The 27,178-nt window shown below is 32.6% G+C and overlaps 1 protein-coding gene across 5 annotated transcripts in view; it reads right to left on the bottom strand.

Moving 5' to 3' along the window:
• LOC143249633 (uncharacterized) overlaps positions 1 to 27,178 on the bottom strand; it is a 162,734-nt gene that overhangs the window by 85,709 nt on the left and 49,847 nt on the right. For 2 of the 5 annotated variants that reach the window (XR_013027883.1, XM_076499891.1), the window contains exon 2: positions 11,571 to 11,634. The exons of the other annotated variants lie outside the window; for them this stretch is intronic. Coding sequence is in view for 1 of the 2 variants with exons in the window: in XM_076499891.1 (XP_076356006.1) it covers positions 11,619 to 11,634 (16 nt within the window). In the remaining variant the exon portion in view is untranslated. The remainder of the gene's footprint in view (positions 1 to 11,570; positions 11,635 to 27,178) is intronic. 5 annotated transcript variants of the gene reach the window in all.

Below are 27,178 nucleotides of genomic sequence, written 5' to 3'. Positions count from 1 at the left end.
CTAATAATTTTTGTAATTAGGCACAAAGCCACACAATGGACTATCTAATTAACCTTTGTGAACCTGACGATGACCGAAGAAGGTCGAAACGTTGTTCGCTCCTCTACGTAAAATATTTTCACAACCCAAACAAGCCGTTTTGACATAAATAATGGACTATCTGTGCTCTGCCCACCACGGGTATCGGAACCCGGATTATGGCACTAAGTCCGCAGGCATGCCGCTGTGTCACTAGGGGGCACGTGTCTAATAAGATCAATTATTATTAAAGTCACAAGAAAAATCAGCTTTTTGTTATTCTTTAATTATATTTGAGAAAAACTGCTAAATTAAATAATCAAAAGAAATTGTTATACACCGAAAATCATTTTTAATCTTGTTATGTAATTGTAGACAACGTTCTTACAACATCAGATAGCACTCTCAAAGAAAGATTCATGGAGTCAAATAAAAGCGACTTACAACTAAAATGAATTGGGATACTCACGACAAGAAACGAAAATTGTGACATTAAAACAATTTGGGGAGAAACAAAATACGAAGATTTTAAGTACAGCTGAGAGAATGGTTATCAGTGACTATATACACAAACAGTTATAAGGCTCGTACATTGATACTGCTCATTTCTTTGGTACGTATAAAACATACGGTTTATATAGCTACATATGTAACACGAGTTTAATGACCCCGCCACATGTCATGAGAAGCTACTTGGAAATAATCCTCTTCACACGATGGCAAACTCCTACAAAATTTCCCCTTCCTACGAGAAACTCCTAACAAATGTCTCCTCTTTTCCTATGGATGGCATGAAAAGCCCTAGAGGAAAGTACGTTCCATCTCCATTGTGACACGAGAAGATTAGGAAAAGTATTTGATTAAATCTTAAAATCCGACAGTTTTATAGTCGAATGAAGTAGTTCTACATTAGTTAAATCGACTAACCACACTTAAACATATGAAAACTAATTAACGCTGCTCTTAACTGGAAAAAATTCGCACTTGGGAATAAAAATTCCTTTAATATTCCAGGAAATTATAAACCTTCCAATTATAATGAAGAAATATAAGGAACAGAAAGAAGTCGTAAAAGTTAACGTTTACCAAGGCTAAAATCCACAACGTAAAAAGAAATACAGTTCAGCTTGAGCGAGATTTCGTATTCTTACTAACATTTGGTGTTATACACTCTGTGCAAAGCAAAAAAATGTTAGTCCTTAATTAAACATTTATATAAATTGTTCATATTCTAACGCGTTGACTGATACTGTGTTATTTGCATATACGTTACAATTTATATATTGGAGGTATAAACCCATCACAATAAAGTAGAAGTGTGTCAAGCTAAATATTAAAATTCATAACTTAATAAAAGAAGGACAAACGTTTCTTTAATTTTGAAGACTAACCTGTCTGGAGAACTACCCACTAAAACTATCTATTGACCCACTTTACATATTCCCTCGTAATTTGAAGAAGTTTGAAAGAAACATATAATTATAACGAAATGTCGCCCTACTTGTCAGTTGTACAGACACGACTGTTTAACCCACTGTTTAAATTTGTATTTAAATACGTCTTTTGAAAGTTCTCAATCAACCATATGTTATAGCGTCCACTGCGTGTATGTAAAAACTACATAATTTTTAATAAATATACAAATGCGTGTTTTTCTTATAGCAAATTACGTTGGGCTATCTGAAGTGTCCACCGAGGAGAATCGAACTCCTAATTTTAGTGTTGTAAACCCGTAGACTTATCGCTGTCCCAGAGGGGAACAAATATATAAACAAGCTTTCACATCAATTTTGACTTTAAAACTCGAACTCTGAGCAATCTCAGACTAAACTTAAATTTCTTTGAGCAAGTTCAATCATAAGTGTTTTTACTGAAGGTAATACTTGTATCAGGTTCAACACATGTAAATCAAATGCAACAAAACAAAGGGATTCTGGTTCTGTCATTTCATACGTCTACTTCAAATAGTGGATTTTACAATGTGTGTAATCCAACAACCTGGTAAGTTCCTTCAGGTACAATTATTCACAGTGAAGCAACGGGTTTTAAGAGTTGTATATAACCAAAGTAACTAAACAGCTTACCTTTTATATGCACTGGGTGATCTAATAGAAACTTGACAATTCTTCACAAATTTATGTCGTCACTATATTACAAAATAACACGGACAGATACTGGGCAAAGAAAAAACAATGTCACATGTTGGTTCAGTGCTCACCTGTTCAAATAGTGCTCTCGAGAGACAGATATATGAAACCATGTTACACACACAAACATACAAATCTATGAAACTAAGTTGCAGATACAAAAATACAGATATCAAACCGTGTTACAGACAACCATAGAGATGTATCAAACCACGTTACAAACACAAACGTACAAATGTACTAAAACCACGTTGCAAACAAAGATACATATGTATCGAAACACGTTGCAGACAAACATACACATGTATCAAACCATGTTACAGGCACAAACAAGCCCAGCATGACCAGGTGGTTAAGGCGCTCGACTCGTAATCCGAGGGGCGCGGGTTCGAATCCCCGTGGCACCAAACATGCCCTTTCAGTCGTGGGGTCGTCATAATGTGACGGTTAATCCCACTATTCGTTGGTAAAAGAGTAGCCCAAGAGTTGGCGGTGGGTGGTGATGACTAGTTGCCTTCCTTCTAGTCTTACATTGCAAAATTAGGAACGGCTAGCACAGATAGCCCTCGTGTAGCTTTGCGCAAAATTCAAAAACAAACAATGATATAAATAAAACCACATTTACTTTTTCCACTCATTAAGATTTTAAAATACATACATGAAACTGTTACACATAAAATATAAGACGTATTGAACCAGTTTAGGTTTGAGTTGCATACGTTATCTCATGCGCACAGTGAATTACTCTCACATCTTTTATACTGTTATTCATATTTATATACCTATTTTACTACACTGTAAAAACGGTGTAAATTAACAACTTTGAACATTTCAAAACACAAGACCAACGTGAAGTGTAAAGCAATTTACAACTGTAATGACAAGAACAAACAATTTTCTAACAATACAATGTGTTTATTTATTGTTGCGTTATGCAATGACATTTTTACGAGGAGTTAAGGAAAAAGGAGAAATCATTTTTCACCCAACGTAAATTTTAAAAGTTTCACGCAGTTTTGACTTTTACCTGATGAAATATTTTAATTCACCATTATTATTATTGTACACGTTGTTGCTATTGGATTCAAAGTAAAGATCAGCCACAAGAACATTACATTTGTGCTATGATTTATCATGAAACAACTTAAACACAGAAGATTTGTTTCATAAACAAAAGCTGTGTTATTTTCAACACTTATTTACAGCGTAAAAAATCTGGTTGTTTAGTTTCGCGCAAAGCTACACAAAATTTATCTGCCATAGCTGCCCCCAATTTAAATGTTAAAGACTAGAGGAAAGGTAGCCAACTAATAGCACTCATCGCCAGCTCTTGAACAATTCTTTACCAGCGAACTGGGATTCACCGCTACCTTAAAACGTTCCCACTGCTTAAAGCAGGTTTGTCGACTGGTTTCGATCCCGCGCCTTAATCGCTAGCCCAATTTTAAAGGGTGTGATGGCAGTTCCTTTGTAAGTATAGGTTAATTGGTCTTACTTTTATAATTAAAACATTTCTAGAGAGGCTCATAAAGGAAAAATTTTCAAAATCAGCCAGTAAAACATTATAAAAATTAACGTTAAATTCGTGAAACGATTTTTTAGGGTGTTACGTGCTATTTTCATAAGTGCTTTATTTGTTTCGAGTTAAGCACAAAGCTATACAAAGAGCTATCTGCGCTCTGCCTACCACGAGTATTGAAACCACGTTTCTAGCGTTGTAAGTCTCCAGACATACTACTGCCCCACTGGAGACCTTTCAAAAACCTTTGATGAAGTGTCACAAAATGTTAGCCATGAAAATCAAATCAGTTGGATGTGATAAAACATCAGTATATTAAATTACGGGGTAAATGGACGGTTAGCAAACAAATTGTTATTAATGGAGTGCAGTCAAACTGAATTATTTTACTAGAGGTATGTCTGTAGGATAAGTGGGTTAAACTCGCCCTTTCTTACTTATTTCAACGATATTGATATGGACAAACTAGTAAACTTTGCAGAAAACATTAAACTTTTGGGTATTTCCAGCTGTTTCGCGGATGTTGAGGCAATACAGAATTACTTGTATCAAGCAGTTAGGTGAAAAAAATTGACAAAAGGCCTATAGTTATATAAATGCAAGGTAGTACATTTTACGCTTCGAAATTTGGATTACACGTGTAATATAAACGGTAACCAAATCAACAGATGACTAAAAATGGCATAAAAATGGGTTTATTTTATGGGAAAAAAAATTATGATCTTTTCTCTTGAGAAAAAGAGGGTAAGAGGTGATCGTATTGCACTTAACAATAGAATTGCACCTCAATTTCTTCGTGACACATTCTGAAGACAACAACAAAAGTTTAGAAATTGGGAAAGACAGTCTAAGTTCCAGTCAATTTTTATTTTTCTAATAAAGCGATTTGTTTACACTATGAGACGCCGTCGGTACCTAGGTATTTGAAAGATGGATGAATAATTTCTCGTAAAATAAATGCTGTGTTTAAGTTTTTATCAATAAAGGGCTGACAGAGACAACTTGAAGGATCATAGAATTCGTTGTTGTCCCTCTGTTACCTTACATGCATTTAAAATGGAAATTGTGATACCGTGCAACGCTGCACAATTATGGCCATCGGACTGAGGAAATAGCTCCAAGAACAGCAGGAAAATAAACCCTATAAAGTACAATTAACCCCAGTAATAGTTGTGCTGGATACAAATACACTAATATCTGACTGAAAAGTTACAATAATAAATTCTTTTATCCTATTATGCTAGATACGTTTCGGCTTATTAAAACTCATCCATATTTTAAAAAAAACAAACATGATTTAAATTTAATACCCTTGAATAGGATCCTATTATATATGTATTTAACCTTCATAATATCCACAAAAGAAAACATATTTAATATATTCCACACGTTTCCGCCATCTAGTATATAATACCTGTACTAAAACAATTACTAAATACAATATTTAAAACTATCGCACAACGGCCGGTTGTAGGTAAAAACGAAAACATATACGTGGATGGAGCAGCATTTATTGCATAGCATAAACTGAAAAAAAAAAAAAATGATGAGGGAGATTTCTCACTACTTATTTTCATGTATATATAAATAGATGAGAGTTCTCACTACTTATTTTCATGTAATGAGAGAGTTCTCACTACTTATTTTCATGTACATATAAATAGATGAGAGAGTTCTCACTACTTATTTTCATGTACATATAAATAGATGAGAATGAGAGAGTTCTCAGTACTTATTTTCATGTACATATAAATAGATGAGAGTTCTCACTAATTTTCATGTACATATAAACAGATGAGAGAGTTCTCACTACTTATTTTCATGTAAATATAAATAGATGAGAATGAGAGAGTTCTTCTCACATATAAATAGATGAGAGTTCTCACTATTTTCATGTACATATAAACAGATGAGAGAGTTCTCACTACTTATTTTCATGTACATATAATATGTTAATTTCATTCACCATATCTGGAAATATATTTCAACATAGTGGTGTTCTCACATTTGCTCTCAGCAAGATATAATAATAATGAATATAAGTGTGTGGGTTCTTTATTATTACTGTGGAACAAGTGCTACTGTTTGACACTTAATCTTAACATCAACTGATGCGAACATTCTCGAGCAATACGCACGAGTGCACCAAAGCGTTTGTATCTATATATATGAATGTAACAAGCACAGATATGCAGGTCAACTTCATAGTAGCATAAATATTAATGATAACGGTTAATGTTCTGTACGTTGTATCTTTAACTAGTATTTCGCTTTCACAGAACACGGAGATATTTAGAGAAGGTTTCATCTCTATTAACCGAGTGTTAATTTATTTTGTGTACAGTGTTTAGATTTTAACGTAGTATCTCCAATCCTAAACAACAACCAATACAATCTTGAGTATTTTTTAAACAAATACCAAGTCACTTAAAACACACAATAGTTAAATTGTAGGAACTTTTAACTCAATACTTAAATTTCCATACTTTTTAGGGTAGGCCTTTCTTCAACTCTAGTAAGATAAAAATAATTAAAACAAACACACTAGTCTGTTTAAACAGACCTAAAATCAAAAACGAACAAAAAGAACACCGGTATTCATTAAAACTAAAGAAAATATTACAAGTTTACATTTTGAAAACCTACGTTACATTTCATTGCCTTTGTCAACAAAAGTACCTGAAAATCATTGGTAACTCCTTAGCTCTATATAAATTTGTCTGCCCCTTTCTTATTTTGTTATATTCTTATGGAACTTCTATGCCTCTAGCCCTAAGGTAGATACACAGAGTGAATCGAAATGTTATTTAACCATCAGATCGCTAATGAGGTTGACAACTTCAGTGTCCTTTAAATGTATGCCTTTTTTCCTCGTTTCACTCACTAAAGAAAAACTACAAAAGTATTTATATATATTTATATATATATATAGCAATTACCTGATAAACAAATTTATTTTACAATATTTTTTCATGTAGATATTTTAATACAACTTACACCACTCTCAATGCTACTCGGATTAAAAAAATGTATTTATTTTAAAGAGCAAATTAACCTGAAAGTACGAAAACAAATAATTGCTTCAGTCTCATTATAAAGAACGTCTATTAAGATATAATTTAGGTTGAAAAATGAGATATCATGTACATTGTAAATATTCTGCTACAAATTATGAGCACTACATAGATATTACTGGAAGTTACGACAATTATACATTGCTTACGTGAAACCGTTACAGAAAAATTCATACAAAAGAAAAGTTTCAAAACCAACAAGAGTAAGTTACATTAAAAAGTAAAGGTATCTATGTATGTATAAGTAAATTGTATCTGAAAATGTAATGGCTCTATTTTCTGGTTGAAAAACTTTCTACATTTGGTGACTTTTTTTCTTTAAAATGTATAATTTTTTTACACGAATCTGAATATAACATGCTATTTTATCGCGCACAAACTGTTTTTAATTGTCGTTTTATCATAAATATCTACGTGATACTCCGTCGCTTTATCATAAATATGCATGTGATACTCTGTCGCTTTATCATATATATGTATGTGATACTCTCTATCTGAAGGAATATGATTAACAAAAAGTCAAAGCAAAATATTAACAGTCGAGTTTCTCAGAAGAAAAACCCAAGAACAACAAGGAAAACTTTTAGGAAAACGTTGATAAAATGACTTCTAAACATAAAACCTGCTGTTGCTACTGTATGAGGTGATGTAGCAATAATGTTACACCTATATAATATCATATGCATTCTACAAGTGTTAATAGTGGAAGAACTACAGCAGTTTCGTATACATTTGTAAGGTACATACCCTGATACTCTGAATATGTAATATTAGTTCTAAAGAAGTCGATTACAAATGGCATAAAATTGATAGCTGGAAGCTTTTTGGCTTTTGCAAAGTAAAGTCGGGTAAGCGTTTCCGCTACATTTGAAGCTTACACATAGACGCAAAATTATACTGTTTGAAACTTGCTTTACATGACGTTTCCCGAAAGTATAGGTACTTCAGTTTCTAAAACAGATATTTAATCTACTGTTAATTAATCGAAAATATTTATTTCTCTCCACATATTATGAGACACAGAAATACAATTATCCAGCATTACCTGAAACTGAGTAAACAATAGTACATCATGCTGTCTTTGTACTTCGTACAGATACAGAAAGAACAGCCATACCATAATTTATTGTACTTATCAATTAGAAACAATAAATCACGTTATATTGTTGTTGTACAGTTTTGTAATTTACCATCAAACACATGTCATTATGTTGTTGTAACACTGTAATTCAGCTATAAAACCAGATCATACTGTCCTTGTATTTGTGATTTAGATTATATGAAGATTACATCATAGTGCCATTCTTTGTAACAGGGCAAGCCTGGTGGTTAAGTAAAGTGTTTGTAAAAAAACTAATAACCAAACAACTTTTTTATTTTTTTAAATAATAATAGTATAGAATTCCAAATTTAGGGTCATAAAAATATATCAGTTTTATGTCGTTATGTATTTTAAAATATGAATTATGTCTCGAAGTATTCAGTGACATAAATTAACTCAAATTGATTTCGTAAGTAGCTGTTTGCATGAGAATTTTAATTTAAAAAAAATAACCATCTTAAAATTATTACTTCGTGTGTGTTAATACGGTCAAGGAACTAGTTTGGAAAATAGACTGTTTAGATTAAGTAGACAATCACCTCATTACAAGCAGCTAAAAAAAACAATTTCTTCCTGGAAAAGAGGGACAAACCTTCTATTATCTAATTCTGCAATGAAGGGTCTTGGAATCTTTCTCCACATCCTATTATGGCCTCGAAGATGTCAAGGCGAGAACAGTGTAATTCAGGTCATTCTTATCCTTAGCTACCAAGTGAACACTGAATTCTGGGAAGAGTAATCAGGTCATTTTGAACTAACAAGTAACAGAAGACAGTGCCTCGTTAAAACAGATTGTTTCTATAAACAAACATTGCCAGAAATAAACGCAGGTCTTAGAAACCTCAGATTTCACGAATAGCAAGGATTATTTTGGAACATTTAGATTTGATCCAAACTCTATAGTCAAAGATTTTCTATGAAGTGAAAATTTTATGTCATAACAGTCGTCAATAATGTATACGAACTGTATAGTCTTTTTCCCACTTGGTAAGTAAGCATTCACGAGTCACGAAGCCTAGGTAAAAACAAATACACGGGCAAATAAAACAAGCTGATAAAGTAACCAGTGTAATGTTAAAGTTAACGAAGACATTAAACTATTTCGTCAACATAATAAAATAAAATGCAGTTTGAAATTTAATGTGTGTATTTTCTTATAGCAAGTCCACCAATGGGAATCGAACCCACGATTGTAGCGTTCTAAAGCCGAAGACTTGCATCGAAACATAATTAAAAGCCAAAATATTAGAAATAGTATATCCAGGGTTTCTTTGCTTGTTTTTGAATTTTGTGCAAAGTTACATGAGCGCTATCTGCGCTAGCCATCCCTAATTTTGCAGTGTAAGACCAGAGGGAAGGCAGCTAGTCATCACCACCCACTGCCAACTTTTGGGCTACTCTTTTACCAACGAATTGACCGTAACATTATAACGCCCCCACGGCTGAAAGGACGAGCATGTTTGGTGCGATGGAGATTCGAACTCGCGACCCTCAGGTTACGAGTCGAGCGCTTTAACCATCTGGCCATGCTGTGCCAGTATCCAGGTTCTAAAATATTATAAAACAGCTCAATGAAAATTAAATCATCCAACCAATAATTTATATTTGTGCACTTAAGAGAGACTATCGAAATTTACGCATTATTAAAAAGCCACGTTATCAAAGTGAAAAAGCAAAAACAGGTATCCTACAGGAGTAATGTGTACAAGTGTGGCATAAATTTCAAATACTCTTATTACATTTTTTATTAGTTTTTACCACTTTGAAACTTGAACACAATAAAGGTATATGCATTGTTTGTTAAACCTTAACCTAATCTATTTTGCTTTCCATGCTCACGTTATAACAGATTTAACCTAGATATAATCTAATTGTCGTTTTAATAAAGCGTAGACTTCTCCTTTGATCTAGCCTCTGAAATATTTGAAATTTATGGTAATTACCAATTAGAGCGTTAAAATCCTGCAAAAAAGTAGAAGAAATCCTATATCAAACCTAGTACTTAGAAAAATAATGACGTAAATATGAGAAAACTGCTGTATTACTTTATCGTAGTTACCTTATTGATATAAAGATATTTGATCAGACCTACTGAACTGGAAATTATTTTAGAAATTTTATATTATTGTTATTCAATACTTTTTTATAAGTTGGATCCTAACTTAAAGTACATTGAGTGTCTGGAAGTTTTTTAAAACCTTTATCCAAACATCCAGAAAATAATTGTTTTGTGGGGCCAATATTTGCCACCAATTTTACGCCTAATGCAGGACTATTCTCTCACTGTAAGAATGCTTTATTTCTCAGATACTTGTACTCAAAATAATAATAATAATTCAAAATTCATTAAAAGAATTATGTTTTTAGTTACAACACCTTCAACCCCTTATCTGTTTATGTTCTGTATATGGTAAGTTAACTTTTCTGAAGACAATCTTCAAAATTTTGGCTTTATGAAAGTGAAATATGCAACATTTCCTTCAATAGGAAGCACGGTGACTATGTTTAAAAAATTAAAATTATTCTAATGTTTGTCACATTTTACTTACTGTCCAACTGGTTTAGTGATAATGTTTGACTGACATCTCATATCAGTCCACCGTTATTCAGTGATGATGAGAAAACCCACTTGTAGAGAAAAATATGTACGTAAAAACGACTGGTTTGGGTTGAGAAAATTTTTTATGTAGAGGAGCGAACAACGTTTCGACCTTCACAAAACCTGAAGAAGACCGAAGGTCAAAACATTGTTCGCTTCTCTACCTAAAAACTTTTCTCAACCCAAACCAGCCATTTTACATATATATTAGTCCACTGTTATTGTCCTAACTAGTTCAAAACTCATCTACTTCTCATGTTTATAAACAAACTGAAGCCTATCATTCATCACTCAGCTATTTCAGCTTCCTACTCTTCAACAGTAACATCAGTCAAGGTAAAATATCAGGACCAGGATTCTTATAATGGTAGAGTGAACATTATATGTAAGGTGTTTTTAGTTGTTGTTTACTAATAATACAATGAGCCTATATCTATATAAGATTTGAAGAATATGTAACACTGATGCTCCTGATTTAGTTTCCCAAAATATTCAGCAGATGAGCCACTTAAGGAACAAGATATCATTAAGAGCCCAAATTTAATACTTGATTCACCACTTAAGTAATTCCACCCCTTATCTGTAACCTTAACCAAAACAAAAAGGCTAGGCTTCCAATAGTGTTGGAATGTGTATAATACTGATGATAATTTTAGTTCTTTTTTTGCTCACCTCAGTGAACTTGTAAATATGAGTAGGGTTAAACAAAAACAAATATTTTTTGTACAGTTACCAATAATAACATGCATCTGATGTACTAAAGGCCATTATTTGTACCACAGAGTATTAGTTGGGTTTTCCATCAATTACCAATTACATCCAATATTTTTTAAACCTCTAGATACTCACTCTACAAGAATCTTTTATATGGTGTTTGTTTATCAAGCAAAATGTTAAAGTAACTAACAGTTCACATAAAACACAATTGGAAATCATTACCAAAAAAGTAAATTACCCTATAAATTTACAGTGAAGACAGTAAAACGAAAAAAAACAGTTTAAATAAAGCTACAATAAAAAATGTAGATATATTATTGATAAACATCATTAATGCTGTAAAGAGAAATTCGCATAATGTTAAAAAAACTTTATACTATATGAATATTCTTACATGTCTTCTGCTGCTATCTTCTAGAAATCAGTGCAAGAACTAAAATGACTAAGTCTTGAATGAGCTAAAAGATAAAATATTTCACCTCTAAATTAAAAGATATGTTAATAACAGTTTAAAGTCTAAGCATTATTTAGGTCTTTTTCTGTTGGTAATTAAACCTACTAAAAACAAACATCTCCACTAGGTAGCAGTGTGCAAGGAGAAAAACATAAGCAAACCAACAGTAACCACGTTTAACATCCTTGCTTGTTAGTAGTCACAGGAACTATTTTCTTTTTCAAGTTTATTTTAATAATGAAAAAGGGTAGAATATTTTGACAAAAAAATATTTATATTCATATGTTTAGCTACTTTTAAACACAACTAGTAATTAAATGAAATGTATATTTGTTTAGAACTTGCCCTATGAATAACCAAACTGAAACTTACATTCATACACTGAGCTACTTTTAAACACAACTAGTAATTAAATGAAATGTATGTTTGTTTAGAACTTGCCCTATGAATAACCAAATTCAAACTTACAATCATACACTGAGCTACTTTAAACACAACTAGGAAATACAATAATTCATATTTCAAAATTACCCTATCAGTAACAAAACCAAAATTAACATTCATACAATGAAAAACTTTAAATACAACTAATAATTGGAAAGCATCTTGTCTGTAACTTACCCTACAAGTAGCAAAACCCAAATTTTCTTACCTATGAAAGACAAAACAAGTGTAAAATATAAAATCCGTCTGCATAAGTGCAATTTTCTAACAAATAATTGGTATAGCAAATACTGTTATACTACATGCTAGAATACAGACAATAACTGATTAATGAAAGTTAAAAATACAACAAAAAACTATTGTACCTGGAAGTTACAGAACTGACTGTATTTATACATTTTGTTTGTTTTCTCTAATTTGTTTTCAAATATTTCAACTAATATTTACCATTAACTTAAGAATAAAATAATAATTACTGAATGTTATGAATTTTTGATGTTTATGTTACTGTAGACATGACTGTCTTTTAAGAATAAAAATAAACATATACAAAGAACTGTCAAATAATTAAACGATGTACAGTGTAATTTATATAATATAAACACACACATACATACATAAAGGTCAAATTATGATGGACTTTTGGACACTTTAACTTAATATTATTTAATGACTAGTGATAAGCTTGTGCTACATTGCTACACAAGTTTTATACACTGTATGCTATTTTTTAACATTTATGCAATTGTCATGTGTAAACCAAAGTACTGGTTATACTTAACAACATAAAGTTACTAATACAAAACTGTATCACAAATACACTGTCAATAACACTAATGTTTTAAAGTTAAAATATGATACATCATTATTAGTATTACTGGTATTCTAGTCATTATTTGTGAGAAGAGTTAGTGGCAATCAGTGAACCACAACCTGCTTGTCATTTATAAATAAACATAAAATCATGTTTTTATCACATCTTCTTGATCATCCAAGAAAAAAACTTGTATACAAAAACATTAACCGGTTTAGCACACCTATTACTTCCATTATGAATCATCTACTCCCCAAAATGTAGAAATTGAGATGATAATATAAAAACAGCAATGTACAACTATGAGGTCCCACTTCTCATTAGCTGACCCAATTTGTATTCCTATCTTACAGTTGAGAATCTTTTTAATGGAATCTTATGCCTGGCACCAGTCAACACAAATGAACATTGTAGTTTAAAAGAAATTACCACTAATAGTTACCTTACTAATATTCTTGTTGGCTATTTCTTTAGTTGTACTGACACAATTACTTCCAGTGACATGTAATTAATTTATTAAGAGGTTAAAAGTAACAATTATGCTATCAAATGCCTTACCAAAAGTTAGATCTTATTTAACACTTTATCCACAACACAAGAAGAGTAAATATTGGTGTAATAGCTTCTACTTGCCCATTTTTGTGAGATGTGCATAAACTGTACAGCATATAACTCACAGAATACATTTTTAAAGTTCATATTATAAAAATGAGAGCAAATAAAAAAACTACTAAAAAATACAATTTTCTGAATAACAAAAGATCCTGTTAGTTTGTGAGGTTCATAAAACTAATTATTAAAATATTTAAAACTTAAACACAGCAAAATCTATTCAACAAAATTAATAAGTTGGAAATCAGTCTTTACAGCAAGAGTTTTTTATTTTCATTTAAGGATTCTAAACAGTTATAAGGTAGTTGATTTTTTAAATTTATAATTACATGTTATATTTGCTGGGCCTTAAAGCAATAGTATATTACACTTAGTATGTGTACTTATGACTGAACTTTTCTATAACATATCAAATGCAAGTAGGTATTTTTAGCAACATTATGAGAAAGAAAGCACACTTCTTTCTATTTGAACTATTAAGTTTTCAAATACATATACGTAAAACAACTAGGTTTCATTTTAAATTTAGAGTTCTTACATAGTTTACATTACATTAGTGGGGGCACTCACCCCAAACTTTATACCTACTTTCCTAGCCAAATCAGATAATGATCAACCCCAGTCCAAGAATTTTTTTTCTTTGTCAGGAATTACCATCACTAACAATAACATACATTATATAAAAATTATAAATAGAACAGTTAAAAATACAGTGTATTTCATACACACTACTTGTGTGTGTGTGTTCACCTATTTATTTTTTTTAGCTTCATCAAGAAACTTTTGTAGCATGATTGCTTTTTTTGAAACCTAGTTTTTCCTCACCAAGAAACTTGGTAATGTCTTATATTTAGCAAATAACTCTTTAACCCTGGAATGTAGATTTCATCATTTAGCAAATGTCTTTAGTAATAATAACTCTTTAAGCTAAGGTTTAAATTTAAAGCAAACTTAGGAATGATTTAGATTTTCAGTTTAATTTTAATATAGATATTTAGAAAGCAGATAAAATAAAACCTTATTTTCAAATTATTCCACACTCTCTTACTGTATATTATCTTTTATTTTTCTTAACTTCTTAATGCATCAAAACATTCCATGAGATGTTATCAAATCTCAGATTGATTTTCGTACTCTTCAAAAATGTAACATTCCATTACACATTACTGTATCTTACTTTCACTCTTCACAACTTTATGAATCTCCAAAATATTTCACAACATATTACTGTATTTTAATTTTTGCTCTTTAAACCTTATGCTCCAAATTATTCTTAATTTTATAACATGCTCTTAATAACCTTTTAAAGCAGATTGGAAATAACAAGTGTTTTTTCAAATACATCTATAACTATTTAAAAACTATTACACCACAAAGTTACATAATTAAATCGTTTAAATTTAAAGAAGTTTTCGACTTCCAGTTCACACCCGTGTTACTACATGTGCATAAATCAAGCTATGTGAATTGCTTGATCAGAAGATGTCTCTAATCCAACATTTGTTATTAGTTATAAGGCCTATAAATTTGTGATCAGTTTATCAATGTTATGCTATGCTGTACTAATGTATATGGTTCTACACTATATAATACTTTTATTATTACATGACTAGCTATAAATTGCCCTACCCACCCTCAGCCTCAATATTGCTGAAATTCAACTCCTGCCAAGGTAAGCAGAAAGCAACTCACACATCATTCAATACAACTTAGATATGTTTGTTTACTTGTTCAGCATACATTAACAAAATGGGCTACCCGTGATGTGTTTATCATGGACATTGAAATCCAGTCTTTACATCACAAGTCTACTAACTTACTTCTGAGCCACTGAGAAGCTTTCATGTGTGTGTTGTATATACATACACATACAAGAGGACACTATAAACTATGTTCTACACTACACACCAGGACATTTGTTTAGTGCAACCATCAAACTAGCAAATATGTATTATACATAAATTTTTATAAATATTTTCAACTGAAAAATACTATTTTTTCTTCATATTAATCAAACAAAGAACTGACACACCCGAGAGAAGTTTATGTAAAAATTCTGTAGAACAACCCTGATACAGAGCAACTTCATGAGAGTCAAGGTGTGGTTAATAGGTCTGTCTGTATTCACAAGTAGCTTGTTTAAAATAACAACAACCTACATTTGCATTCAAGTTCACACAAATATGTCTGTTAGTTGTGTTCATAAACATCTTGATGACATCAAGACAGCAGTGGTGTTTCCTGATTAAACTTCCTATCTGACTTATTGCATGAAGTCAGTAATGAAGATGTGTATTTAAAAATTACACCAAGCTAATTGCTATATATAAGGTCGTATATATATCACAAATAACCTACCTAAGCTGACCTTGCAGTACTCAGTTGTTCCATGCATAAGTTACCTTATGTTAACTTTCATATTTAAAAAAAAATATTTGAGTAATAAAAACTGCAATATTTCAGCCCATAGGAAGAGGGTACTTTATGATTAACAACAATTACAAAATGTAATGGCTATTCTCAGCAGTGTCGCTGTTGAGTGATAAGTATTTCATACTTGTGACAAACTGTCTGAACAAAACATTAAAAAAAATACAGATATAATCTAATTATTGGGACTATAACTGGTTAAATGGGAATTCTTATATGTTTACATATTGTTCATCATTGATTGTTTATTTGTCTGATATTAAGCACAAAGCTGCACAATGGGCTATTTGTGCTCTGCCCACTACAGGTATTGAAAACCGATTTCTAGAGGAGCGATCCACAGATATACAGTTGTGCCACTGGGGGCCATTCATCACTGAACTTCTTCAATCTTTCTTATGTTTAGATTCGCTTCACGTCATAGACTTTTAATGTTATTTTCTATTACAAAGTTTCAGGTTTATTTGTATGTTCAAAAACATAGGACAGTCCTTTAAAGTGTCTTTGGGTCCTTTTGTTCAGTTCTCTTCTTCTGGGATGATTTTTTTCTCACGGTGCTTCCAATTTTTATTCAATTTTTTTCTTTTTAATGATTTATGTATGTGTGCTTATATCAAGCTTTTTGATGAGGTATTTCTATATACTGTCAAGGTCAAAAGCAATATTGATTGTGACGTAGTTTTGTAGTTTCCTGTTAAATTAAATAGTTCAATTTATTATGGTGCATACACTGGTCAAGTGCAATTTGACTTAAACATTTTTGTGTTCCAAGACTGTTGTTGTTAGAGGTCCAAAGATTTCAATTCTATAATATTATCCTGAGCATGACGGTTTGCTATGAACAGAAGTGTGATTCAGTTGATTTTCTGATAATGTGAACTTTTTAATTACTTAGAATAATCATTTCCACAGAAAAGTTGTTTAAAACATTAACTTTTAATAAATATTTATACCGTAGTTAATGTGTTTTTTGGTAACCAATTCCTTAAAAAAATGTTGCTTTAAGTAGAATTTATAATATAACTGTGATTGTTTGCCGTAGTGTCCGTTTCTTCCTTGAACAGTTATAGCTGCTACCATCTACTGGCGAATTAATTAACTCACATATATATATATATATAATTGTTTAAATTAAGAACGTGTGTATGTGTGATTTTCTTTCAGCAAAGTCACATTGGGCTATCTGATGTGTCCACCGAGGAGAATCGAACCCCTGAATTTAGCGTTGTAAATCCGAAGACTTACCGTTGTCCCAGCGGAAGTAAAATTAAGAACACATGAAAAATTAGTTTAATTTTTGATTAAAGGCAAAAAAAGCCAACATATAAATAAAATATATTTCAGAAAGAAATGTATTTACGTATACAAACACCTGCTTTGTACGGATAAAAAATACTGTTATATATATATACACCCACACGATTTTATGTATCAATAACTGTCAACCAGTTACACATTATATACAGCTTACGATTATCATGATAAAAAGTTCTTCTAAGAAAGTTTTAAAAGAAAACCTTAAAAAATGTTATCTAGGTTTCCATTTGTCGTGAATTATCAGTGTTGTGATCTAAATGTTATTAAAAACCTAAAAGAAATAAGTTATTTTGTAAAGGAGGACAGGCAGGATTGTTAACCAAAATTAGATGTCACAACATTCACATAGTAAGAATCTCACTGAAATATATAGAAAAAAATGAAAATTCCTTATACTAATTTTAGGTCTTTGGGGTTAAGAAAATGGTGGGCATTTATACTATGTTCAAAAGGGGAGCTGGTGCAAAGAAACTTTGCATGTGCGATAAAAGTAATTACAAGTCACTTTTAACATGTTTGACAGCTAAATTCTTGTAGATTATGACTTAATTGAATATTATAACATTTACAATTCTCTCTTAGAGAAAAAATATGAATCTACTACTTCAGTAAAGTAAATCTCCTCATCTCTTAACATAATGCCAATTTTACTCTTTTTAGCATATAAACTTTGAAATACAGGTTTAGCAGGGTTCAAAAGCCAAGAAACTTATGCGAAAGAAAATAGCACGTTTTATTCTTTGATAGATTATTTAGGCAGAGTATTCATGATAAAACTTTGTAGAATGGACGGCAACTGCCTGTTGTGGAGACAAGTGTAGAGAACGACGTTCCGAAAGTCTTCACAACAGACAGTTGCCGTCCATTCTACAAAGTTTCATCAGTGCGTGTTATTGTTAGAGATACTTTTAGAGCATTTAAAGGTTACTTCCAATAAACATTTTGCTGTTGTCCTAGTCTTGGTCTATAATTTGTCTATCTACTTTTATTAATGTATATTAATTCATTTTTGGAGATAAAAGTTTTCTTATTTTTAGCACATTATTTATACTTCTTACATCATTAAAAATAATTCTTCAGTTGATGCTGTTGTTTTTTAGCAAAATCACAAACTGGTTCATTTATGCTCTGTTCAGCAAAGGTAATTAAACCTCGAATTTCAGTGTTGTAATTCCACAAAGTTGCGACAGACCTGCCAGGGAATAATTTTAAAACAGTCGTATGGCATTCTTAGTAAAATATAACACGTAGTATACAGGATTGATCATTTTGCTTGGTGGATTCTCAGACACAAGGAAGTTGAACATATAACACAGTTTTCAACTTGACGTCCATTGATTAGTGTTAGATTCATCGGTAACATACATTTAAGGAACTTAAGTCTTGATTTTTTTAAAGAAATTTACTTTACTAACTAAATAAGCCCAATTCTTTTAACGGCGTATTTTAATTTTATGAACAACTTATACAAAATGCATTAAGCGCACAGCGTATATTTATCACAAAATGGCAGTAAAACATAACGTGAGTAACTTGAAACTTTTAATTTTCATACCATACTCCAAGGACTAAAAAGTTGTATCTCTTAGTAAATATTTTCGTAAATGTTTGGGCACTATACCGCCACCTGTTGGCTTTTAAACGAAGTATCCTAAAATTATTAACATGAGAAACCACGCAAAATATTAAAAGAGTTGCATAAACATATTTTTGACGTTTAATGGAATAGTTCGAGTTGCATGTACACAAGATTTAGTCAGGGTATTATATTCAGTAGTTTTTATGAATAGTTTAACAGCAGCACACACTATATTAAAACATAAAAACAATACCAAAACATTTATCAGATTATCAATATAAATCTTAAATGCTATTCAAAAACACAGTGATTACTACCAAACTTTTAAATTATAAAATATAACTTTCCATAATCTTAGTTCACAGCCTTGATCATTTTCAACTCTTAAACCCATCCCTACAAATAATGTTCATATATTTTTTATAACTAGACAATATTTTTATAGTTCAACAGTAAATAAAACAATTACAATGTTCTCAAAAATGTTTCAGATTTTACCAATAAAAATTACAAACGAGAAGTAACTTTCAATTATAAAACAATCACAAAGCAAACTAAAAAAAACAAAAAGTCATTAGTTAAAACCTCATGAGTGTTGTAATAGAACTGCAAGACACTTTCACTGATAACTGCACTAAAAAGAAATACTTTGATAACTTCTACTCGATGTAATGCTGTAATGATAGCTCATTTTTAAACTATAATTTCAAAATCCTTTTTATCATGGACCTCCAGAAGAGGTCGCTGACACAATTGTCTTACGAAGGAACTACCTGTTACACCTGCCCAAAGAGAGGATATTTCTGCTAGTATATACGCAAAGTTGCATGTTATTTATTTGTACACACGAAAACCAACCTGAAAAGTGCTGCCATCTCACGGGTAAAATAGTAGTTCTATACATAAATTAAAAACAAAAAATCAGCTAACACAAATATTGTTCAGTCTTAATTTGTCCGCATTGGTGGATAACCAGAATGAAAACATTACTCACATAACAGCTTACTTAGTTAGTACAGTGAAAATTAAGAGACTACTTAAAGGCTATCAACAAATCGTTCGTTTTATTTAGCCTTTTAACACCAAGATTCATTTAATCTGAATATAATTTTAATGTCGGAAATACGAACATGTACTACACAAATTATTTCTGCACGAAGGTATCTTTACTTCCCGATCTACATAGCTTAGAAATATTTGGCCACGTAACCAGTTCTTCACAATTAAAAAGACCTTGACGGTGACCAATGAGTTATTATAAAATGGATGAATCATGCTCTTTTAAACGTCTAGATTGTTATTCACAAAATTTTCTCAGTAAAAGCGATGCAAAAAATTACTTAAAGGTGGAAGTATGAGCAGTACTCAAACGTTATTCTCATAATAGAACTTGAAAAAAAAGTGACCATAAGACCCGTACTTGTCTCTTTACTGCGATAATAAATGTAGTGTTGATACACAATTTTATTAACAGACGGCCTGAAAAAATGTCGCAAAAGAAACCCACATTTTATCTATTAACTGTGGATGCAAGTATAATATTGGTTACTTTACTGTTAGAAAACCATAAATGATGGCTACAAAATCTCGTGCAATGTGTGATAAATAATCAACACTTCCTCAGCAATTGGAGCCATAACTACTGAAAATAAGTAACACTATAAAAGAAAACAACATTTAATACATAAACCAAACTATCCAACCACGTTTCTAGGAACAATGTTCTGTACTTGAGGCTAATCACAGAAGAGACTATATGGTTCCACACACATCCTTGTTCTATAGTTGAGGCTAATCACAAAAGAGACTATATGGTTCCACACACATCCTTGTTCTATAGTTGAGGCTAATCACAGAAGAGGCTAAATGGTTCCACACACATCCTTGTTCTATAGTTGAGGATAATCATGGAAGAAGCTACATGGTTCCACGTAAATCCTTGTTCTACAGTTGAGGTTAATCTCTGAACTATGCTGTGTGGTAATTACCCCGTGTAATCCTTTCTAAATGAAGACTAACACGTCGGAGATAATGGGATACGGGTACTTCGTGTACCTTTGTATTAAATAAGTTTATTCTCTACAAACAACTTTAAAGAATGTAATCTATTTCACAAAAAGCGTCATAACATCGTAAAGTATCTGTGAAATCGGTACTTCGTTTCATACTGTCTTCTGGAAGGGGTGAAATCTGTAAAAAGTACAGTGTCACGTAAAACCGTGTTTTAATGTCAGGACTTCCTTGTATGGAGAAGCATCGTTGTGTGTGTGTGTGTGTGAACAACAAACTTGCTTTGTTCAATACTGATTAAATTTACTGCCGCAAAACAAAGTTTACTCTGGAGCACAGAATGTCCGGAAAGTTGTTCACATATCTGTAACACGTGATTTGTCGTGGAAGACAAGAAGGCGAGATTTATCTATAGTCTTGATGTTGCGATTTGTGGAAATCCTCACACCGACTTACACCTTATAATTAGGCAATTTAATTTTAAATGTTAAATATGGCACACAACACTAGCTAAATTTTAATAAAAGTAAAACGCATTATTCTTTCTCGAACACAACTGTCATATTAAATGTTAAAGACTATACATGATATTCGCCGAGTTAAATGCCAAATTATGCTGTTCTCACCGAACCACAGGTCACTCAATTTTTAACACTTGTCACGTGTCAGTCTGGCATTTTGATGTGAATGAAAAAAAGCCACATTGGAAAGGTTTGAGTTATTTTTACTACACAAAAACAAGATGTGTCACTACTTCTGAGGTCTAGATCGCTCAACAAGACTCGTGACTGGAACCATGACCTCAGGTGACTATGCGAGCCAACAAGGATAAGGTGATTGGTAAATATAAAGTGGAACGTTGTAGATGAAACATGTTTGAAATGTTCTAAATGTGGTTGTGAATGTTATTATTTAAATGTAGCGATTAAGGTTAAGCCGTGAGTCTAGGTCGGATGAGGGAAGAACTTATTGGAAGATATCCCAATCGATTTGACATACCAGCCGAACCGGATATGAGTCATTTGATTACTGCATTGATATCGGGAGGGGAAGGGGTGTAATATAAATGTCTGCTTCTCTACTGTTTTGATCTTGTTGAAATCGCAATGAGTAACTCACGCCTGCGAACTTCAAACGCTAGAAATGGTGCGTTGATATCCGTGGTGAGTAGAGCACAAACAGTCCATTGTATAGCTTTGTACTTAACTACAAGCAAACAAAATGGCTAACTCACGAAGGAAAACCACACCGAAGGACACTGTGCTCTGTCACTAAAGTTATTTGAAAACATAAACAACTAGCAAGATATCTACATACACAAACATACCACACAGCCCAAATATGTCACAGCTTACGGCCAGTAATTCAACATCACTCATCCCAAAAGAACGTAAAGATATTAGCATAAGGACAAATTAAAAAGGCCAACACTCGCGCACGAAGGCAACACGTTTCTGCCATGCAATATCGACATAGCTTACTTTGACACTAGAATAAAAGAAAAGTGTCTACATCACAGGTTGGGATATGCAAAAGGTACTTTTGTACCAAATCTTATGTAAATTGTTCAAAACAAGACAAAATAATTGACCAAACAACCCAAAATTATGGATTTATTGAACCTTTTGACCCCGCTACCCCAACTAACCAAAGACAAGCATATCCTACATTTTTGTCCGTATACATAGGTAACCTGTAAAAAAGTCAGTTGGACGAATAACTGATAAAAAATATCCCAACATTATACTTTTTTGTGAAACCTGGCCACCCTAAAAACATTCAAAATAGGTGAATCCAATTTCTTTGTACGTCAATATGTTGGGCACATGAATATTTATATTACTGCCGACTTTCATCTTGATTGCTGCAAATACGACCGGACAACAGCTTAATATACCTTTTTGGGTTCTTTGACATTTGACCCCATAAAATCCCTAATAAGCCCTAAACAAAAGACAAGAAAAATAGATCTGGATGTACTGGACCAAGATATAATTCTACCAAGCTTCAAGTCAATCTGCCAAGAAATACAGGAATGACGACCGATTTAAATGTGTTTAGAAAAGAAACGATATGAAAACAGCGTTACTCCTTACGGAGACAAACTGACGAGTTTAGAATCGCCTACCAAGAACAACTGACATTGGAATAAGTGCACAGTATTACTATGTTTTTACCTTAATTCCAGAGCAGGCTAACACGTGAGTGTCATATACAGTTAAAGTGCTGTAGGTTTAGATTATTAACACTCAAACACACCTATGACACTCAAAGAAATTTATTTTCAATTACTTATAAATTGTACAAGTTTACTCGCCTCACTGCGCGAGTATGGTTTTACTTCATTTCCGGTCTACACCACTAGTGCTCGTCTTGAGACCCGTCTTGTTAATATGGGTAGAACACAACAAGTTTGAAACTGATTCTGCTGTTGCTATAGTAACAATTCTTGATGAGTTAACTTTTCAAAATACTCGAGCTTGTCTATTTCTCATGGAATACTTAACTTTCTTCTGAAATAATGTATTTGAGGGCTTTCATGCACACACAAATATTGTTACTGAATTATTTATAATTCTATAAAATCGAAAGAGATTTGGTGCGTCTGATATAAACGTTTTTCGCACCGTGCTAGTGTATACTGCAAAAATTATTCAAATGTTAATTCTTGGAAGATTCGTGGGGTGTGTGGGGAGGTTGAAGAATTGCAATACCTCTATCAATGAGCTCTTCCACTTTAAAGCGCTTTACGAATTTATGATATTCCACAATTTTCACTGATCTCTTTTGACCATTGGTTCAAAAAATTTAAAACAGAAGGACAAATGGAACAGGTGAATTCATAGTGTTTGATTGTTGTTCTTGGACGAGCAACAATATGTTAACAATAGTATCCTGTTACCATTAACCAAAAATATCTTAGCAGAGACAGATACACTCTCAACATTTTATGAACGATTCAACCACATCAGTTATAAGATCAACTGGTAATTTCACAGCCTATTGATTTAAAAAAAAAGGGGTATTTCCGGTTTATTTTACTGCAAATTTAAGGAGGGGGGAGACCGCGAAATAAAAAGCTATGTAATGCTGGCTACTGAACGTAAAAAAAAAGGAACCAAGCACTAAAGAGGTGGAAATGGACATATTACTTGATCCAGCTGATGATCACAAACACACTAAGCCATCTGGACTTTACAATGAAAATAAAATACATTACTGGCTTCCCCACTGTGTCTGTCGAAAGTTTGGTGTTTGAATATAATCTCAGCTTTCTTTGTGACACGCTTCCTGTTATGAACTTTATAATCCCTCTTTCACGACTATCTTGCAATACAGTAACATTTTACTATTCGAAATTGTTGTCCTATTTGTTTTGCCAGTATATAGGAATGTTATTCTCCATGTAAAGTCGAGACGACTAAGTCTGTTATATGATCTTTAGCTGGATCAACTGATGTGTCCACTTCCATCCCTATCTTGTTTGGTTCTTTTTTTCGAGTTCAGTAGCCAACCCCATATAAGGTGGATTATTAGGTCACAGAATGTATTCTAAAGCTTTATACATTTTACACAGGTTAATAATAAAATAGGTATTCAAAAATAATGGACTGTTTTGCTCCATCAAATGATGATTACGATAATACTAATACGAGGTAGGCGCTAGGCCTCATGAGGAAATATGAAGAACAACGAAAATAAGAAAGCTGGATTTTCGACTTTGGGCGATCTAGATAACTGAAAAGCGGCATATATATATACCGGAGATAGAGTGACAATGCCAAGTAGCTCTTCACATCCAGCTTCTGACGACCTGCAGAGAAGAAAATTCAGATAGTTTTGTATTGTTTTAATACAGGCGCCATGTCAGTCCCTACACACAGCGCTAACGAACTCTCCGATATTTTGATAAAGATTTAAACATGTTTTTTAAAAGCATATACTCAACATTTATAAAACTGCTATGGTCTTGCGAAAAATCTTCCATAGTGAGAAGCATTTGTAAGATAACAATAGGCAAACCTTTTGTTTCTTATTCGTACTCTTGAAGTGTGTTAACAATTTTGAGCACAATTGATTTACACTTAACGATAACAGTAAAGAATACTCGTTTGATGAATAACGTACCCTTAACGTGTATTACTCATACACACTGTACGTGATTTTAAAGTGGCAAATTTATTCTGGTGTGACAGTTGAACACACGACTTAGAACGTATAGCATTTCGTATTTACTTAGAACCTACGAGGAGTTTCGGTGTGAGTGGACTGTGTCCTCGTATTGAATCAGAGGTAGTCTTGTTCACATAAACAGCGAAGATTAAATTACATAAGACTTTTGGGGTGAATTTAATCCTTTACAATAAAGATTGATAATCGTCTTTAATCTTAGCTCAAAATTTGTTGAATTCTGTCTGAAGATACGTCACACGTTCCAAACATTTTCAGTAATTTGTTCTGAAATATCGATTCAAACAAATCTAAAACATACAGCACTGTTACAGTAGGTGAATCTACAGTCTTGAACTGTTCTTTTTGGAACCGTCATCATGGATAAAAATGGGGAGGAAGAGGATTTTCTCCAAGAAGACCAGAAGAACATGAAAATAAAGCACCAGTTTCCTGTGGGTGCTGTAAAGCTGAAGTACGAGCACCAGTTTCCTGTGGGTGTTGTAAAGCTGACGTACGAGCACCAGTTTCCTGTGGGTGTTGTAAAGCTGACGTACGAGCACCAGTTTCCTGTGGGTGTTGTAAGGCTGACGTACGAGCACCAGTTTCCTGTGGGTGTTGTAAAGCTGACGTACGAGCACCAGTTTCCTGTGGGTGTTGTAAGGCTGACGTACGAGCACCAGTTTCCTGTGGGTGTTGTAAAGCTGACGTACGAGCACCAGTTTCCTGTGGGTGTTGTAAGGCTGACGTACGAGCACCAGTTTCCTGTGGGTGTTGTAAAGCTGACGTACGAGCACCAGTTTCCTGTGGGTGTTGTAAAGCTGACGTACGAGCACCAGTTTCCTGTGGGTGTTGTAAGGCTGACGTACGAGCACCAGTTTCCTGTGGGTGTTGTAAAGCTGACGTACGAGCACCAGTTTCCTGTGGGTATTGTAAAGCTGACGTACGAGCACCAGTTTCCTGTGGGTATTGTAAAGCTGACGTACGAGCACCAGTTTCCTGTGGGTATTGTAAAGCTGATGTACGAGCACCAGTTTCCTGTGGGTATTGTAAAGCTGACGTACGACCCACTGCTATACATCTTAGAAAACTTCAAGAGCTTTCCACATTTAAATCCGGAATGAACTTATTAGTCAGCGTCCTGAGTGAATTCGATCAGAATTTGTCTGATTATATTTCACCTAGATATTCAATGAACTACACGTGGATTACGATTGTACACTTATCCACTTTTTAAATGGCTATGTAATAAAATGCATTTTGAACAATGTTAAGTACGTTACCGAAAAATTAACAACAACACTCCCTACCTCTGAAAAATCCAACTTAAAATGGTGAAGATAAGACAAAACAAGCCAACAATGTTATCAATTTTAAGCAATGTACTTCTCTTAATTGTTACTACTTATAAAACTTAAACGAATACAGACACTTTGTTGATCCTATAAATTAGTATCTTTACTGTAGTACGGAAAATATCTCTTGTATCCCATATAAACAACGGCAAACGTTCTTGAAAAATACAGTCTAGTAATAAAAATCTTAAGTTTAAATCAGATGTGGCTTTTAACAACGATAAAACCTAAGTGTTTTATAAATGCTATATAAATTACCTTTCTTTCTGCTAAAGTTTCTTCGATCGTATTTTTACAATGATTTAATCCAAAGTTTAGCTATACGTTTAAAACGTTCTGTTTACATAAAAGTTGCAGCATAATTTATTATAGTCATTATTAGAACACGTAAAATGTTTTCCACTTTGCCGATAAAGGAATTTCCTTCCATCGCCTAGTTTCTGAGTATTTGAATTAGCTCTGGATAGTAACTGTTTTAATTCAGTTCCAACTAATTTCACCACGGAAGAAAAAAACACAAAAACATCTAAAACTTTAAATAAAAAAAAAGTTTTGGGTTTCATATTTATGTATGAAACTAATGAATACAGAATAACATTTTAAAAGTAAAAACACGCACACAAAAACATATATATAGAAAACAAAACAATATAGCATAAATACACTTACTCTGGTAAATTATGAACTGGCAAAAATGTATACTAACGCGAACGTAAAAACAACATTGACTATATGAAATTTTTAATACAGGAAGCTTTGTTTATAATATTGAAACTTAACATGGGTGAGGATGTTGGGAGTCATTGTGATGGTTATA

This window comes from Tachypleus tridentatus, chromosome 1, assembly GCF_004210375.1.
Source record: "Tachypleus tridentatus isolate NWPU-2018 chromosome 1, ASM421037v1, whole genome shotgun sequence".
NCBI lineage: Eukaryota > Metazoa > Arthropoda > Merostomata > Xiphosura > Limulidae > Tachypleus > Tachypleus tridentatus.
This window is presented reverse-complemented; position numbering and strand designations above follow the sequence as displayed.